Source organism: Notolepis coatsorum (assembly GCF_963971535.1).
Source record: "Notolepis coatsorum genome assembly, chromosome: 5".
Lineage (NCBI taxonomy): Eukaryota > Metazoa > Chordata > Actinopteri > Aulopiformes > Paralepididae > Notolepis > Notolepis coatsorum.
In genome coordinates this window covers 151443798-151462432 of record NC_140169.1, presented here as the reverse complement: position 1 = coordinate 151462432, position 18635 = coordinate 151443798, and the positions used below count along the sequence as shown (strand labels likewise).

The 18635-nt window shown below is 45.5% G+C and overlaps 1 protein-coding gene across 1 annotated transcript in view; it reads right to left on the bottom strand.

The window, feature by feature from the left end:
* LOC311228626 (disintegrin and metalloproteinase domain-containing protein 23-like) overlaps positions 1–18635 on the bottom strand; it is a 270009-nt gene that overhangs the window by 181741 nt on the left and 69633 nt on the right. The window contains 4 exon segments of the mRNA XM_084314550.1: positions 2724–2792; positions 4220–4285; positions 7646–7725; positions 11731–11803. Of these exon segments, the coding sequence (XP_084170676.1) occupies positions 2724–2792; positions 4220–4285; positions 7646–7725; positions 11731–11803 (288 nt within the window).

Sequence of the window (18635 nt, the reverse complement as noted above, 5' to 3'; positions counted from 1 at the left end):
TGAAATCAAAACTCCAGTGCCTTAAAGCTAGAAAGGCCTGTGGTACAGATGGCATATTAAATGAAATGATTAAACACAGCTCTGAAAAATTCCAATTGGCTATTTTAAAATTATTCAATTTGACACTAAATCTAGGCTATTTTCCTGATGTCTGGAATGAAGGACTCATAACCCCAATTTTCAAGAGTGGAGATAAACATGACCCAAAAAACTATAGGGGTATCTGTGTGACGAGTAATTTGGGCAAACTTCTATGTAGTATCATCAACACCAGACTCATAGAATTCCTTACAGAACACAGCGTTCTAAGTAAAAGCCAAATCGGATTCTTACCAAATTATCGTACCTCTGACCATATATACACTCTTAAAACCCTAATTGACATTCACGTAAAACAGAACAAAAACAAAATATATTCCTGCTTTGTCGATTTTGAAAAAGCCTTTGACTCAATTTGGCACAAAGGTCTTTTCTTCAAAATTCTAGAAAGTGGTGTTGGAGGAAATACATATGACTTGATCAAATCCATGTACACAAAAAACAGATGTGCTGTTAGAATTGGAAATAAAAGAACACATTTCTTCACCCAGGGTCGCGGAGTCCGCCAGGGGTGCAATTTAAGCCCAACATTGTTCAATATATATATAAATGAATTAGCAAAGTTATTAGAACTTTCTACTGCACCCGGTCTGACTCTGCACGATACCAATGTAAAATTACTGATGTACGCAGATGATCTGGTTCTGCTGTCAGCCACTAAAGAGGGTCTACAACAGAACCTAGACATCCTCCACCAGTTCTGTCAGACATGGTCTCTGAACGTAAACATGAAGAAGACTAAAGTCATGATCTTTCAAAGGAGACACGAGTCTCAGAGTTCACATAATACATTTAAATTAGGCACACACATATTAGAAAACACAAAAAGCTACCCATATTTGGGATTGAAAATAAATCATAATGGAAACTTCAATATGGCTGTGAATGAATTGAAGGAGAAGGGAAGAAGGGCTTTTTATGCCATCAAAAGGAAAATTCCAATTGACATCCCAATTAGGACCTGGCTCAAAATTCTAAATTCCGTAATAAATCCAATAATATTATATGGCAGTGAAGTGTGGGGTCCATTAACTAACCAAGATTTCCCAAAATGGGAAAAACACCCATTAGAAGTACTGCATGCAGAATTGTGCAAAAACCTACTTAAGGTCCACAGACACACTGCCAATAATGCATGCAGGGCAGAACTCGGCCAATACCCCCTAATCATTCAAATTCAAAAGCGAGCCATAAAATTTTACACAGACCTCCAATCAAGTGACCCCCACTCCTACCACTACAAAGCCCTTCAGAGCCAAGAGATGAACCCAGATAAGAGTCCCCTCTGCCAGCTAGTCAGAAATCTCTGCCCACAAATGCCTCAGGACAGATACCAAAAAATCTGGCCCAACCAAATAACCTCAAAACAAAAAGAAAACTATATAGAATTTTGGAACAAATCAACCAAATCTCAAAGTAAATTAGAATTCTATTTGACCCTAAACAGAGAGTACATGGTGGCAGAATACCTGACTACCGTGAGTGAGATAAAATTAAGAAAAACATTGACACGGTACAGACTGTGTGGACACAGTCTAGCCATAGAAACAGGCCGTTACAGGCAAAACTGGCTGCCCCGAGAGGCCAGGCTGTGTTCACTTTGCCATCAGGGGGACATTGAGACAGAACTTCACTTCCTGCTATACTGTGAGAAATACAAGGACCTAAGAGAAGTCTTCTTTGACAAAATAAACAAAATTGATGCACAGTTTATCCACCTCCCTGATCACCAAAAGCTACTATACATGTGTGGAGAGAAAAGTCAGTGGACAGCATTAGCTGCAAAATATGTAGACGGTTGTCACAAAATAAGAGAACAAGCCCTGTAAAATGTATCTGAATGGCCACACTTGAAAAATGACTACCCGATCGAGTGACCATTTTGTAAATTAATATGTTTCTTGTTGATTGTCCTTACTGTTATTACTAATGTTATGATATTTTATTGCTTAATATATATGTTATTGTTTGTATGTTGAACTTGCTTTGGCAATAAGTATGTTAATATTTCATGCCAATAAAGCCTAGAGAGAGAGAGAGAGAGAGAGAGAGAGAGAGAGAGAGAGAGAGAGAGAGAGAGAGAGAGAGAGAGAGAGAGAGAGAGAGAGAGAGAGAGAGAACAGGAGAAGAACACTGGGTGTGAATTAGCATCTGTGATTGTCTGAGGATGACAGGGGGGAGGGGGGGCGGGGGGCAGACAAACAGACAGTACTTAAGAGTTTACTCACAGACAGACAGACAGGACTTAATAGTTTACTCACAGACAGACAGACAGACGAACAGACAGGACTTAAGAGTTTACTCACAGACAGACAGACAGACAGACAGACAGACAGACAGACAGACAGACAGGACTTAAGAGTTTACTCACAGACAGACAGACAGACAGACAGGACTTAAGAGTTTACTCACAGACAGACAGACAGGACTTAAGAGTTTACTCACAGACAGACAGACAGACAGACAGACATACAGGACTTAAGAGTTTACTCACAGACAGACAGGGAGACATAAGAGTTTACTCACAGACAGACATACAGGACTTAAGAGTTTACTCACAGACAGACAGACAGGACTTAAGAGTTTACTCACAGACAGACAGGGGGACATAAGAGTTTACTCACAGCATCCACCAGGTTAACCACCGACTTTGCATAATTTCTCATGTGCTGCTTGGTCTTGTAGCGTTTGTACTGCGGACAGAAGAAGAGAGACAGATGTGGCATGTGGTGTTGTGACAGCAGCACTCTGACCTCTGACCTTTCAACTCTGTTGCCTATTATACAAAATGTATACCTGCCTACTGCTTTCACTGTCTACAACTGCCCTACACTGTAGTAATCAGAACTAACTCATACCCAACTCTGTATGATAGCATGTACAATAGTGCTGCATATACTGTATATATACATTTATATTAGGGATGCTCGATATTGGCTTTTTTACCGATACCGATATACCGATATTGTCCAACTCTTAATTTCCGATACCGATATCAACCGATACTGATATATGCAGGGTCCCCCCCCCCCCCCCCCCCCCATCCCCAAAATGGAATAATTTCAGGTAATTAACATTACATATCTCTTGTTGTGGAATTAACACAACATTATGCATACTTTTGACAATAAATAAAATCAGAATTTGTTCTTATCTGCTTGCCTGGGTAAATAAAGGTTATAGAAATGTAAAAAAAAACAGTAAATTATTATAATTTTTTTTTTTTGAAAACCGATACAGATATTTTCCGGTATCACATTTTAATGCCGATATCGGCCGATAATATCGGTAGGCCGATAATATCGGACATCCCTAATTTATATATTTACTGCATATATATCCATATCTGTCTGAATATACCTGGATATGATCCTTCTATACATCTGCATATAACCCATATAACTCTGTATGATAGCATGTACAATAATGGTGTATATACTCCTGTATATATATTTATTCTTACCGTATATATATATATATTTATATTGACATATATTCATACTATATCTGCACATATCCCTTACCTTACCTGCATTAATTAATACTATAACTCTGTACATATATCTGACACTATTACTCAGTAGTACTAATTATATATTTTGTACCCAGTACTAATTCAGTGCTCCCTCTTGTGGACAGAAACTGTACTTGTGCTCTAATTCAGTGCTCCCTCTTGTGGATATAAACCATACTTGTGCTCTAATTCAGTGTTCCCTCTTGTGGACAGAAACTGTACTTGTGCTCTAATTCAGTGCTCCCTCTTGTGGATATAAACCATACTTGTGCTCTAATTCAGTGCTCCCTCTTGTGGACAGAAAGTGACAGAAGGCTTAACAAAATGGATGTTATTGAAACTTGACAGGAAGTGACATTGCACACAGTGTAATCAGATTAAGATGAAAAGAAGAAGAAGAAGAAGAAAAGAAGAAGAAGAAGAAGAAGAAGAAGAAGAAGAAGAAGAAGAAGAAGAAGAAGAAGAAGAAGAAGAAGAAGAAGAAGAAGAAGAAGAAGAAGAAGAAGAAGAAGAAGAAGAAGAAGAAGAAGAAGAAGAAGAAGAAGAAGAAGAAGAAGAAGAAGAAGAAGAAGAAGACATGGCCACAGTTCTTCCCGGGACACATACCATACTGTGGTCACTGACGATCATGACCTCCAAATACTTCATCTCCTCAAATATATTACGAGGCATCTGGAAAACAAACCAGGAGATGATTAACAATAAGATGTTTCTCACAGGCGTTTCTTAAAGAGACAGGTCTGACACGTAGTACTTTTCTTAAAGACACAGGTCTGATATGTAGTACTTTTTTTTTTATCCACTTTTTCTCCCCATTTTCTATTTTTCTCCCATCCCAATTTCGTATTTCCAATTATTCCCTCCCATGTCTTGAACGTTGCTAGACTATGCCTCCCACTGGTCGGCTGTAGTGAGGATAGAAGCCTTGCATCACGTGTCCCCTCCGGTACACGAGGAGGCAGCCAGTCGCATCTTTTCACCGCAGCAGCTCGAACTCTCAGTGGCGAGGAGTAACGCGTGGGAGGCTCACGCTGCCCCCGTCACTTCCTGTTTCCGCCGCACCGGCGTCACCCAACCGACCTGTAGGAGTCGCTGTCCACAACGACAAATCCCCACCCACCGGCTTTCCCACCCTCTAACACTGCCAATTGTGTTAGTATGACGGCCGGCCAAGCCGGTAGCAACGCCGAGAACTGGGCTCGATACCAGCATCTCCTGCGTTAGTGGCGAGCACCTTGCCCACTGCGCCACTCAGCCGCCATGTAGTACTTTTCTTAAAGAGACAGGTCTGACACTGTATTTATACCACTATATCTGTACCCCTGTACATGTGTATTTATACCACTATATCTGTACCCCTCTACAGGTGTATTTATACCACTATATCTGTACCCCTCTACATGTGTATTTATACCACTATATCTGTACCCCTCTACATGTGTATTTATACCACTACATCTGTACCCCTCTACATGTGTATTTATACTACTATATAGGTACCTCTCTACATGTGTATTTATACCACTATATCTGTACCCCTCTACATGTGTATTTATACCACTATACATGTACCTCTCTATATGTGTATTTATACTACTATATAGGTACCCCTCTACATGTGTATTTATACCACTATATCTGTACCCCTCTACATGTGTATTTATACCACTATACATGTACCTCTCTATATGTGTATTTATACTACAATATAGGTACCCCTCTACATGTGTATTTATACCACTATATCTGTACCCCTCTACATGTGTATTTATACCACTATATCTGTACCCCTCTACATGTGTATTTATACCACTACATCTGTACCCCTCTACATGTGTATTTATACCACTATATCTGTACCCCTCTACATGTGTATTTATACCACTACATCTGTACCTCTACATGTGTATTTATACCACTATATCTATACTGCCCTGTCAAGGCAGACCGCAGTAACTCAAAAAAAAGTCAGAATTGAGTTATGAGTGAAATTGAACTTGTCAATAAATGTTTTATCTTGTGACCAAGTTTCAGATGTTAATGTCGCTCAGTTTTGGAGATATGGGGTTTTAAAAACTGCAGTAACTACAAAATCACACTCAAAAACCAGGCAGACCGCAGTAACTTCCAAACAGTGAAAAATGGCTTTAAAGTGTTTTGACTTGCCATCCAAAATGTGTTATAGGTAGATAGATGATAGTACCCAGATTTAACATGTATTAATGAAGTAATCTTTAGGCATACAAAAATATGACATAATTATTTTAATTAACCCCCAAAAAGCAGATACTGCACTCTGCTGCACAGTTCCCTTAAATAATTATACAGGTAATGTACAGGCAAAGTGCAGTAACTTCAAATACAATGTTGTTTTCCCTCCAGCTTTCATAACTTAACCTAGCCATTTTGAAAATGAAATTTAACACCTGAATATATTGGAATGATGATGATCCAAATAAAATGGCTAGGTTAAGTTATGAAAGCTGGAGGGAAAACAACATTGTATTTGAAGTTACTGCACTTTGCCTGTACATTACCTGTATAATTATTTAAGGGAACTGTGCAGCAGAGTGCAGTATCTGCTTTTTGGGGGTCATATTTTTGTATGCCTAAATATTACTTCATTAATACATGTTAAATCTGGGTACTATCATCTATCTACCTATAACACATTTTGGATGGCAAGTCAAAAAACTTTAAAGCCATTTTTCTCAGTTTCACTTTTTTGAAGTTACTGCGGTCTGCCTTGACAGGGCAGTATACTCCTCTACATGTGTATTTATACCACTATATCTGTACCCCTCTACAGATTAAAAAAAAAAAAAAAAGTGTGAGTGAGAGATGGGAGAATGGATTGAGTGGGGAGCACAGTGAACATTGTTTATGAGAGTTAAGGCTGTCCCCAAACCCTGTTTTTGGGATTCAAACCTCGTCAGGGTTTTTCAAACGAACCTTCGAACCTTCGTTTTTTATTAAAAAAATTCTTCTTTTTAAAGTAATTTATTTTTTACCATTTTTTATTTTTTTTACTATCCTCAAACTAAATCCTCAGTTTTAATAAAGTGATTAATCTGATTAAATTAGTCTTTTATTTTTTATTAAATCAACTTTCCAGCCCCAGCCCAGGGAAAAGCCCCAGCCCAGCTAAATCAATTAAATCAACTTTCTTTAATGAATATAACTCATCAGTTTCTATAATATTAGTGTAGCCTAATCTTTATCTGCAAATGTGAAGAAAAACCCCATTGGTTTAAACAGAATTAATAAAAAATTAAATAAAAGATTTATTAATTTTTTTTTAAAGATTTTAAATTCGAATGTTGATTTAGAATTCGAATGCCAGGGCGGTCAGGTGGTGTAGCGGAGATTGCGCTCGTCACCAACGCAGGAGATGCTGGGTTCGAGCCCAGCTCTCGGCGTTGCTACCAGCTTGGCTGGTCGTTCATACTAATACAATTGGCAGTATTAGGGGGTGGGAAGCTGGTGGGTGGGAATCTGGCGTTTCTGGGTCAGGTCTCGGCGTTTGCTCAGCGGGAGCAGGACTTGGTGGAGATAGCGTGCCCTCCCACGCGTTACACTTCACCAATGAGAGTCCTCGCTGCCAAGTGAAAAGACGTCACTGGCAGTCGCCACACGCATCGGAGGAAGCGTGCGGTCGGCTTCGGGACGCCCTTGTACCGACTTGTAGGAGAACATGCATACAGCAGCCAGGTAGGGGAGGGGGGGAATTGGCACGGCGACTAAATTGGACGGGGAGAAAAACAGAAAATCGGAGAAAGAGAAATAAAAAATAAAAAATAATTAGAATGCCAACGTAACGAACGAAGGTTCGAACGTTCGAACGTTTGGGCTCAGCCCTAATGAGAGTGACACTGAACATTCTGTAGATCTGTCGATTGAATGTGAAACCTTGTGAAAATAAAAAGATTTAAAACAAATAAATAACTAAATACAAGTGTAAAAGCCCTGGAAGGGGTTAAAGCCTGTGACAGACAGCCCAGCAGGGATGAGGAGGTGAGGTCCGAGACTTACAGCTCTCTTTTTCCTACGCCTCAGCCAGGACGCGGCACCCAGCTCCGACAGAAGCTGCTCTTCCTCCTCCTCCTCCTCCACTGTGGACCGAGAAGAACAGAACCTCAGAACACTCCTTCATCTCTCCTTCATCTCTTCTTCATCACTCCTTCATCTCTCCTTCATCACTGCTTCATCTCTCCTTCATCACTGCTTCATCTATCCTTCATCTCTCCTTCATCTATCCTATATCACTCCTTCATCTCTCCTTCATCTCTCCTTCATCTCTCCTTCATCACTCCTTCATCTCTCCTTCATCTATCCTTCATCACTCCATCTCTCCTTCATCTCTCCTTCATCTCTCCTTCATCGCTCCTTCATCACTGCTTCATCTCTCCTTCATCACTGCTTAATCTAACCTTCATCTCTCCTTCATCTCTCCTTCATCACTCATTCATCTCTCCTTCATCTATCCTTCATCTATCCTTCATCTCTCCTTCATCTCTCCTTCATCTCTCCTTCATCTCTCCTTCATCTCTCCTTAATCTATCCTTCATCTCTCCTTCATCTCTCCTTCATCACTCATTCATCTCTCCTTCATCTATCCTTCATCTATCCTTCATCACTCCATCTCTCCTTCATCTTTCCTTCATCTCTCCTTCATCTCTCCTTCATCACTCCTTCATCTCTCCTTCATCTCTCCTTCATCTCTCCTTCATCTCTCCTTCATCTCTCCGTCATCACTCCATCACTCACGGTACAGCAGGAGCCATATGTACCTTCTTAACTCATTCCCCACCAACAACGAGTTTACTCGTTATTGGGCGCCATGCGTTGAACGCCAACAATGAGTAAACTCGTTATTTGGTCCGTTTTTCTTTTTTTCGATTTTAATATTCTATTCAATGTCCCGGACCTGTATGTTGCTGTTAAAAGGCATACTGGGACCCAGAGGGTGCAGTACCGGCCAGATCCTGCTAGGTGGCAGTATCGAGAGTGCAGTAAACCCTGTTCCAGACCATGTGTTACATTTAAATCCCACCGCGTGGAGATTTTTATTCCAGGGAAGCCTAGAGGTTCACACGATCACATTGAAACGTGTCCAGGACACTCGATGCATGTGTTGTGCCGGATTATGTCGTGGACCAGATGGACACCAATACTGGAAATTGCGATCAAACAATTGGAATATTCTTTTTGGAATACCCCCGATCAAAGGTCAGGACTATCTGACGTCAATTCCAGCTTGATCGTACAATGTTTTCATATCGATCCAGCTGATCAGCGTGTGTGGTGTTCTATACGAATGCCGTTACTGGCCATCAAAGCATAAAGAAATGACCCCCCCCTCCCCCCTTTCATGCATTCATGATGAAACATAATACCTATTATATACATTTGATTTGGAAATAGTAGCGTGTCCAGCCAAGAAACGCCAACGCTTATAGTAGAATTCACGTAGCGCCCTATAACTCAGCTTTTCAGGAATTATCCCGGATCACTCCTAAACTATACAATATTCACCACGGGATAACGCGTGAACGTATGCATGAACATTTTTTCTCTTTTTTGCATGTTTGACGGAAGAAAGTCAGTGTCAAATGACCATAGTATTGTCTCCATAATATATAATATAGAATATAGATATAGCTCTACAAACAAGGTGACACACCCCTATCTTGAATATCATTGTCAATAATCATGATTAACATTATTTCAAGTAGCGTATAGTGACATTTCTCACCAACGGAATGCCACGTACCTCTGACTAATCCAATAATCACAGTTTTTTTCAAAGGTATCTGGAACAAATGTCAGTTTTTTTCCCTGGGCAACTGTTACCGATTACATACATTTACCAACTTTTTTTGTAATGTAATAATTACTGTGATCCAGTTGCACCTGATCTGTTAGCGCCCACCCACCCTGCTTCCAGGGCAGCAGGACGTGCCGCCACGTGTCTCCGGTTAGGAGGGACAGGAGGTTCAAGGCAGTAGCACTGAAAACATATTGTTCTCTACCTGCTGATTCTCCTTCCAGGAATTCCCCAAAATGTTCCCTTAATTTACTGCGGTCAAGCGCTGGTCGCTAGAGACGTTGTGTGCAAAAGGTCGCACAACCTTAATATCAGGATGTCTGCATTAGATTAGCCAGACAGGGGGGGGGGGAGACGCTATGATTAAAGGGATATGTCATTAACCCTTTCACTACCACACGACAGCCGGTTAACCCTTTGCTATCACACAACCGACGGCGATGCTCAATCATTAGCATCATTAGCTCCGCATCCGCGGATAGTAAAGGGCTAACCTTCTGTCGTGTGGCAGTGAAAGGGTTAACCTTCTGTTGTGTGGCAGTGAAAGGGTTAACACTATTATTTTTACAGGTTCTTACTTTTTAAAACAGCTTGTAATAATAGTGCTTCACAGCAAATAGCATTTAAAATGAACATAGGCATAACATTTGCATACAGTTGACCGAATAAAAGCAATGCATAAAGTGCAGACATAAGAATAGGCATTCAAATAAGTACAATAAGTACTTAAGTATGTGAACCCCCCCCCCGAAACAGCCAGTCCCCCAAACACCCCACACATCAATCAAGTAGTGACAGAATCAAGTCCACCTTGTGTTGATTCTATATACAGTACCTACTTATACATTACACTTATACAATTCATGTGTCGGTTCTATGCTAATTTTATCTCACTACCTCCTACTGTATGCACTGTAATTTTAAGAGAACTATTTTATCACACTTTTTTCTTCTTACTGATGACTATTTTTAAACTGAATCATTTTAAACTATTTTTATTATTTGTATTACTGAATCAAACTGTAAACAGAGAGCCTATTGGGATGCTAGATCCTAATGTGAAACACTGTGATTTACCATACCTTGCTATATTCTTACCCTACCTACTTTCATACACTTCCAATGAAATTCATATGTAGGTTCTATGATGTTAGAGCGATGCTCTGTTGTTGTGAGCGACACACTGCTCTGTTGTTCTATAAGGTAACTTAGAACTGTACTTTGTAAAGAAACTCAAAGTGTTAAGAGCGATACACTGCTCTGTTGTTATATATATTTTTTCTTTATTGAACAATCTTATCACACTTTTTACTGTCCGTTCTATCTTATTATTTTTAGCCTATTTTAAACTGAATCAAACCGCACTTTTTTACTCTATCTAATCTATTCTATTTTATTATTTATATTGTTGAAGAACTATGATTTGCCTAACCTTGCTACCCCTCTCTCTCTTTGTATTTACATTTAAAATTTTTATGCCCGCTTATGCCTGTCTTTTTTACTGTTGTGAAGCACTTTGAACTGCAACCTCTGTATGAAAAGTGCTATACAAATAAAGTTATTATTATGATTATTATACATCTGCATATAACCCATACGACTCTGTATGATAGCATGTACAATAATGTAATATAATAACAGGATATATATATATATATATACACACACATCTGTCATACCTACATGTAATCCTTTTTGCATTACTGTAGATACTATATCTATATCTCTGTACATATTCCTTAACCCTTTCACTACCACACTACCAAAGGGTTCACTGCAACAATAGAAGGTTAACCCTTTCACTGCCACGTGATGAACAAAATGAACAAATGAACAAAACATTCAATGCGAATGGTGGATTTGAATTTCAAGGACTTTTTAAGCAATTTAAAAAATTGTGCCGTTTCCAAGGAATTCCAGACCTTGACTTTTTTTTTGGTAAAAAAAAAATCAAGCACTTTAACCCTTTCACTGCCACATGACAGAAGGTTAACCCTTTACTATCACACAACCGACGGCGATGCTCCATCATTAGCATCGTTAGCTCCGCGGATAACCTTCTGTATTGTCACAGTGAAAGGGTTAACCGGCTGTCGTGTGGCAGTGAAAGGGTTAAGCACTTCAAGGACCTTGCTGCGAACCCTGTATATAGCACCAAAAATGCCCCCCCCCCCCCCCCCCCCCCCATAGCTGTGGCCAAATAACCTATGAAGAACAAAACAAAGAGAAGACACCTGGTGGTGGAAAGGTGCGGCTGGTCAGAGTGGGACTGACGGACAGGAAGCCTTACCCTGCTCCTCCGGCTCCTCGCTCCCCTGGAGGGCGGGCGTCCTGCGCAGGGTGTGGGGCCTGGCTGCTGTATCCTGTGGGGGGGGGGGGGGGGGGGCGGGGGGAGTAGAGCGTCAGTAACCATTACTGTGACGAGAACAGGGGTCAAGGGTCACCATGGTGGCTCACACACCGCGCGCGTACCGTGTATTGCCGAATATATAAGAACGAGATAGAGAACGCGTCTGAAAAAGGGGTGTCGTCATATTTGGGGGGGGTGGGGGGTATACATGAAAAAGACCGGAAGGGTCGAAACATTGTATCCGCTGCTATTATTTGTCACAATTAAAACACCTTGGAGCATCAAGTGAGTCGCGAGCCCCGCTTTGTTTCATGTACTACTGTTTCTACAGTTTGGCTCAGCACCAAGGAACTGTCTGACTATACCTGTGGAGGTCTCACGCTGGCCCCCCCTGTGGAGGTCTCACCCCTGGCCCCCATGTGGAGGTCTCACCCTGTGGCCCCCCTGTGGAGGTCTCACCCCTGGCCCCCCTGTGGAGGTCTCACCCCTAGCCCCCATGTGGAGGTCTCACCCTGGCCCCCTGTGGAGGTCTCACCCCTGGCCCCCATGTGGAGGTCTCACCCTGTGGCCCCCCTGTGGAGGTCTCACCCCTGGCCCCCCTGTGGAGGTCTCACCCCTGGCCCCCATGTGGAGGTCTCACCCTGGCCCCCATGTGGAGGTCTCACCCCTGGCCCCCATGTGGAGGTCTCACCCTGGCCCCCATGTGGAGGTCTCACCCCTGGCCCCCATGTGGAGGTCTCACCCCTGGCCCCCTGTGGAGGTCTCTCCCCTGGCCCCCCTGTGGAGGTCTCACCCCTGGCCCCCATGTGGAGGTCTCACCCTGGCCCCCATGTGGAGGTCTCTCCCCTGGCCCCCCTGTGGAGGTCTCACCCCTGGCCCCCATGTGGAGGTCTCTCCCATGGCCCCCCTGTGGAGGTCTCTCCCCTGGCCCCCATGTGGAGGTCTCTCCCCTGGCCCCCATGTGGAAGTCTCACCCTGGCCCCCCTGTGGAGGTCTCACCCCTGGCCCCCCTGTGGAGGTCTCACCCCTGGCCCCCATGTGGAGGTCTCTCCCCTGGCCCCCCTGTGGAGGTCTCACCCCTGGCCCCCCTGTGGAGGTCTCACCCCTGGCCCCCCTGTGGAGGTCTCACCCTGCTGGCCCCCATGTGGAGGTCTCACCCCTGGCCCCCCCTGTGGAGGTCTCACCCTGGCCCCCATGTGGAGGTCTCACCCTGGCCCCCATGTGGATGTCTCTCCCCTGGCCCCCAGTGAGGAGGTCTCACCCTGGCCCCCATGTGGAGGTCTCACCCTGGCCCCCATGTGGAGGTCACCCTGCTGGCCCCCATGTGGAGGTCTCTCCCCTGGCCCCCATGTGGAGGTCTCACCCTGGCCCCCTGTGAGGTGTCGGGTTCCCACCCCCCCTCTCCCGACAGTCTCCCCTCACGCGCCAGTGGTGCATTGATCGTCAACACTTCGTTCGAACGGACCTTGCCTACATTGAATATAATATCATTATTTTAAAATAAAATGATTTCCTTTATAAAAACAAGATTTGGTCTTCCGAAAAGTGTTTTTCCAAAAACGAGTCTTGAAAAAGAGGGGTCGTCTTATAATCAGGACAGTTGGAATCCGGCCTGAGACCTTTGTTGCATGTCATCCCCCCTTCTCTCCACCCCCCCCCTTCTCTCCATCACCCCCCCTTCTCTCCTCCACCCCCCCCCCTTCTCTCCACCCCCCCCCTTCTCTCCATCACCCCCCCTTCTCTCCATCCCCGCTTCCTGTCACTCACACCGTCCTGTCTAATAAAGCAGAAACGCCCTAAAAGAGTCCCTCCCTGTACAGAGAGGGAAAATGTGTCCCACTGCTTCAGGGGCTGGAGGCCAGAGAGTTAACCCTTTCACTGCCGCACTACCAAACGGTTAACCCTTTTACTGCGACAATACACAGAAGGTTCTGTATCGTATCGCTCTCGCTCGGCATCGCTCTCTGCACTATCTCGCATACGTGCACGCGCACTGAATAAAGACCACAATGTACCTTTAATCCCAATATTTGTCTGACCACACCCCTATCAGCTTACCCATATAAGCAGGGGTGGGGCCACCCACTCTCCTCCTTCTCGCTTTCACCACAAGGAAGAAGTGCCTCGGTAGATCCCCACACTTGACACCATGATGGAAGAAAGGTTTAGGAGCAGCTTGGGAAACAAGGATACGTTGACATCATATCTTTATTTTCTCTCTCACTATTTTCGAGAAAATACGGCGATATTGTCTTCGTACTGGAGTGTCTGGAAGATGATGATCATTCTAAAAACCCTCCACCGGTTTTCGTATTGGGAGCACGCCGCTGCATGCTTCTCAACTGCAGTTCCTTGCTGTGTTTGTTGGGGTGAAACCTGTCAGGCCACAGCTGAACTGTCGGACATGCCGCTGTTGTGAGAAGCGGTGCGTTCCAGGTTGGGTGAGTAGTGTTTGCTGGCGGGCTCCACTTGTCTGTTAGTGCTATGGGGGCTACTTGACAAAGTTTATGGAAACCGGCCCCAGGCTAGGGTCCTTTGTTTAGCCACCTAGGCGACAGAAGGCCTTGGTCTGGAGACCATTATAGTTTTAACTAGTGGGCCGCGACCATTGACACTGGTGATCCCTGTGTGTTCTGGACGAGTGGATTCTCTCTGTCACTGTGTTAAGGCCCCATCTTTCATATCCAAATGAGAGTATTCCTTCACGAGGGGATATGTGCATGTAATGTGCGATAGCGGCAGATTCATGTTCAAAGTCAGCTACACAGGCCAGTTGGTACTGTGCTGATTCCGTCGGATGTGGTAAAGTCACCGTTGTGAAGCGGTGTTGACATCTTGTTTTCTCTTTTCTCTTAAAAAGTGAGGAGAGGTTCAGAACGGCGGCCTGTCTGGGTGAGTGTTATGTCATTGTTTACATGTTCATAGCTTACGGTTAGCCAGTCAGCTGTTAACTGCTGCGTTAGCCTGCTGGATCGCTGCATGGCCTGCTTAGGGCCTACTATTAGCCAGTCAGCTGTTAGCTGCGGGGCTAGCATGTCGTGGTCGCTAGGTAACGTTAGCTTGCTGCTATGGGCCATGGCTGGCGCGGGGTAGCTTAGCTTCTCGCGCGCCGCCGTGAGCTCGCTTCTGATCGCGTGCGTCGTTAGGCTATTCTGTTGAACGTGCTTTGATTTTAACATGTTTTACACTCTTGACCGCGACGTCATCCTTGACAGGGGATGTTTCGTCGACCCTGCCCTGAGCCTGGACGGCAAGGTTGCATCAACGGAGGACTGTAGTACGGGTTGGGGCGGTGACGCTACCCAGTTCGGACAACACAGGAGAGCTGTGTTCCTACGGTGTCTGTGACTGCACTTCGCTGATCTGCGTTCCGGGTAGGTACGGGGTTGACCAGACCTCATAACACGTCTTCTGGTTTTACTTTGCTAAATGTATTGTGAATAACGGTGTTTTTTCCCAAAACGTGTGTTGTTGCAATGCATTTAGGATACGTTGCGGGTTATGTGTGAGCTGTTTTTTGTCACTGGCAGTTAGCTTCTCCGTGCAAATCGGATCTGGTTGTTGTGTGAGAAACATCATGGTGTTTATATGCTCACAACTAAGGTAACTAACCTATGAAGCTATGCTTGGTGACAAGTGAGTAAAAGAATGTTCTTTCTCAGACTGTAATGACAATGAACAGTGTGTTCACACATTAACAGGTTTTCCTGTTTTAACTGGCCGTATTGAGGGTAAAATAGGAGGATTGTGTTTCCCCCCCGGTTCCCTGGGGACTTTTTCATCATCCTATCAGACATGTTGTGCATTAATTGTGTCTTTTGTGTGGTAGGGATACGATGTAACTCTTAGCTTGATTGCTGAGGTTGTGCTAAATCTGCTGGAGAAACTTGTTTCCTAAAGGGAAATTGGTTTGGTTGCTGTCATGTGTGCTTAGCAAGGCCTGTGGTCGATACTAATCAAGAATGATGTATTCTCTCATTGTGAAAAAAACGGCGTTCCTCTGTTGAGTGTTTTTGCCATTTTTTGTAGGTGATGATGGGTTGTGTGTGTCATGTGACCTACAACTGGGTTGTACTGGCCACAGAAGCACATGTGTATGTTGGACCGGGGTTCTTAGAGCCCTCTCTATTCTGTGTTTTTCCTTAGTAAAAATCAGATAGCAGGTTAGCTCATGCGCTGTGTGGAGCTGTGAAACGCTTCATAGAGCTGACTATGACTGTGTCATATTCTCTTTTTGTCGTTACATCGTATCATGGGTGTGGGGTCGTAAAGGGGTGAACTGGTAACCTTTCCTCTCCCCATTGTTCTGTCGGTCAGGGGTACAGCCCCTGTCCTTCAAGGTTCCCGTCACGTGGCGGTTCGGCACGTTACGGGGGGGGGGGGGGGGGGGGGGAGGGAGTTCCTGGTCCCACGGCCTGGTATATTGGGCGTGTGCACCGCAGGAATTCCCCCGCCATAGAGTACGTCACCGTGCGCGTCTCTGTTGGTAGGACTTCCGTGTGCTGTTCAGGTCCATGTGATGGATCTGTTTTCAGGGGGGGTGGTCAGGGCTCCTCCTCACCAAGCGCCTATTCAGGCCTTCTGTGAGTTCGGACTCCTTCTTCCATGTGAGGAAGCCTCCATCAGAGTACAGAGCCTTCCTCCTCAGATTGTCAAAGTGAGTGGACCCTCTAGAAGGGTCCTTTTCTATTGTATGTATATTCGATTCAATTCGTTTATTGAGTGTGTATGGGTTCAGTGCCTCTTCCACGGAGGCCCTAAAACCAGTTTTTTTACATGGCTCAAGGTGCAATATGTTCTTTTCAATCTGTACAGCTCGCGTGGGAAGTCTCTCTGGGGATCCCCGTCTCTTTCCTATGGGAGGGTGGTGGGATGTAAAAATGTGAACATTTTTTACCCCGGCTGTGTAGACTGGGATACATACTGTTGATGCTTCCTTCTTTCTATTCCAGAAGTGTTGGAGTTAGGGAGTGTCACACCCCTCTTGTCGTTCCCCTGGGCGCCTTGGGGATTCAATGACAGGTCTAATTAGCCTGTTCATTGATGGGGGTGTGTCCCGACGCACGTATAGTGCTAGCTCGCTGTAAACAGGCGATTGACTGGCACGCCTTGGTTGCTTGTGGTTGAAACAGCGTTTTTATAAAGCAACTGAGATGGGGGTTTTTCCTCTTCCGACGACCACATCCCATGACCTGGGTGGGTTGTCGACGGATTCTCGTTCATGTCTGGGGGATGATGACGGGATGGATCTGAACATATGTGGTGGGGTCTCACGCCCTTGGGGTGGGCCACCAGGCGCGGTTCGTCCGAACGTCTGGGTGGCGCCTTCTTTTCATGTTAAGATCAACACGCATATCTGCCCTTCTCCTGGAGTAGGCATGTCGGCATGGTTAGGGCACGGGACTGGTTCTGGTCACGCTGGTCCAGATCAGTTGAACCCGTTGTCCGCCGGGGATGCAGATCTGCTGTTCTGGTACCCTGAGGGACTTGGGCTTTTTTCAGGGGGAAAAATGCCAGGTCGGTCTGGGTGTCACGGGGTTAAGCGCTATGGAGACCCTGGTTGGGTATGTTTTTACTCAGCACTGTCGTCATGGCTTACAGCCATGCCATTCTGTACGCGCTCGATCTCGTCGGATCTCGGCCGCTACACAGGTTGGTCCTGGTTAGTACTTGGTTGGGAGACCGCCGGGGAATACCAGGTACGGTGTGCTTAGGGGCTGGTTCTCCATTATTTTTCGCTCCTCTCTCACGCATGGCGAAGAGGGGCCTGTGGGGGTGGTTTTTTGACCTCCTCTGGTGACCCTGTGCTTCCCGTACCGCCAGGCCCGGTCCGAAGTGATGTTTGCGACCCGTAGGCCTGGGTTAACCCTTTTTGGAAACTGAAACACTTGTACTGCGGTATAGCCGGTGTATACCCGCAGGTGTGTTTTGGAGTTTTTTCTTGAGGGGTTATAGGAACAACCACCGCATTGGGTAACACCGAGGTGGTTGATTCCCTGGTGTGTTGGAGCAGTGTCAACTCCCGGGTTCACCGTTTGAGGGTGCCCCTGCACGTTCATGACGTCTGCCAATCGTGTCAGCCTTCTCTGCCTCGACCCCTCTGGGTGGGGGTTTTTAAATGGAGGCTTGGTCATGCAACACCGCCAGCTTACGCTCCTTCCGCCGGGGCGGCTGTGTTCAGCTGTCCCCTCTGGCGCCTGTCTCGTCCGCAGTCTCCAGGCTAGGGTTAACAGCCTGTTGCCTGGTTTTTCCCCGGTGCGCTGCCTGCTTCCGTTGGTTAACCTTTTTTGTGTGCTTACGGCCATGCTGACTGCCTGTTCTGCAGGGTCAGTGTGCCAGGCGGTGTACTATTGGGGGGACGGGGCCCGCTCGGCTCACGGCCATACCAACCTGAACACGCCCGATCTCGTCCGATCTCGGAAGCTAAGCAGGTTCTGGCCTGGTTAGTACTTGGATGGGATTCCGCCTGGGAATACCAGGTGCAGTAACTGAGGGGCCTTTGTCCGAATACGCTGGCGATGTGGGGGGCGGGGCACTACGTGCCCACCTGGTGGGGTCTTGATGCTGGCATCATGGACTTCTCCGGGCCCCCATTCTAGGGAGTCCAGTCCTTTTGGTGGGTCTGGGTCTTCCTTCGTGCTCCGCTGCTACGGCCTTGCCACGGGGTTGGGTTTGCCCTTGACCCCGTGATTCTGGGGGCAGTAACGAGGTTGTTCCTCCGTTCGTTCCCGGGTGGCATGCGGGTTGTGCGTGTGTGTGGTCGTGGGGTCAAGCCACGGTCTGCTCACCCTGTGCGTTGAGTTGCTTGAGTGCCTCTTCGCACGGTCGGGTCCGTTGCCCTCCCG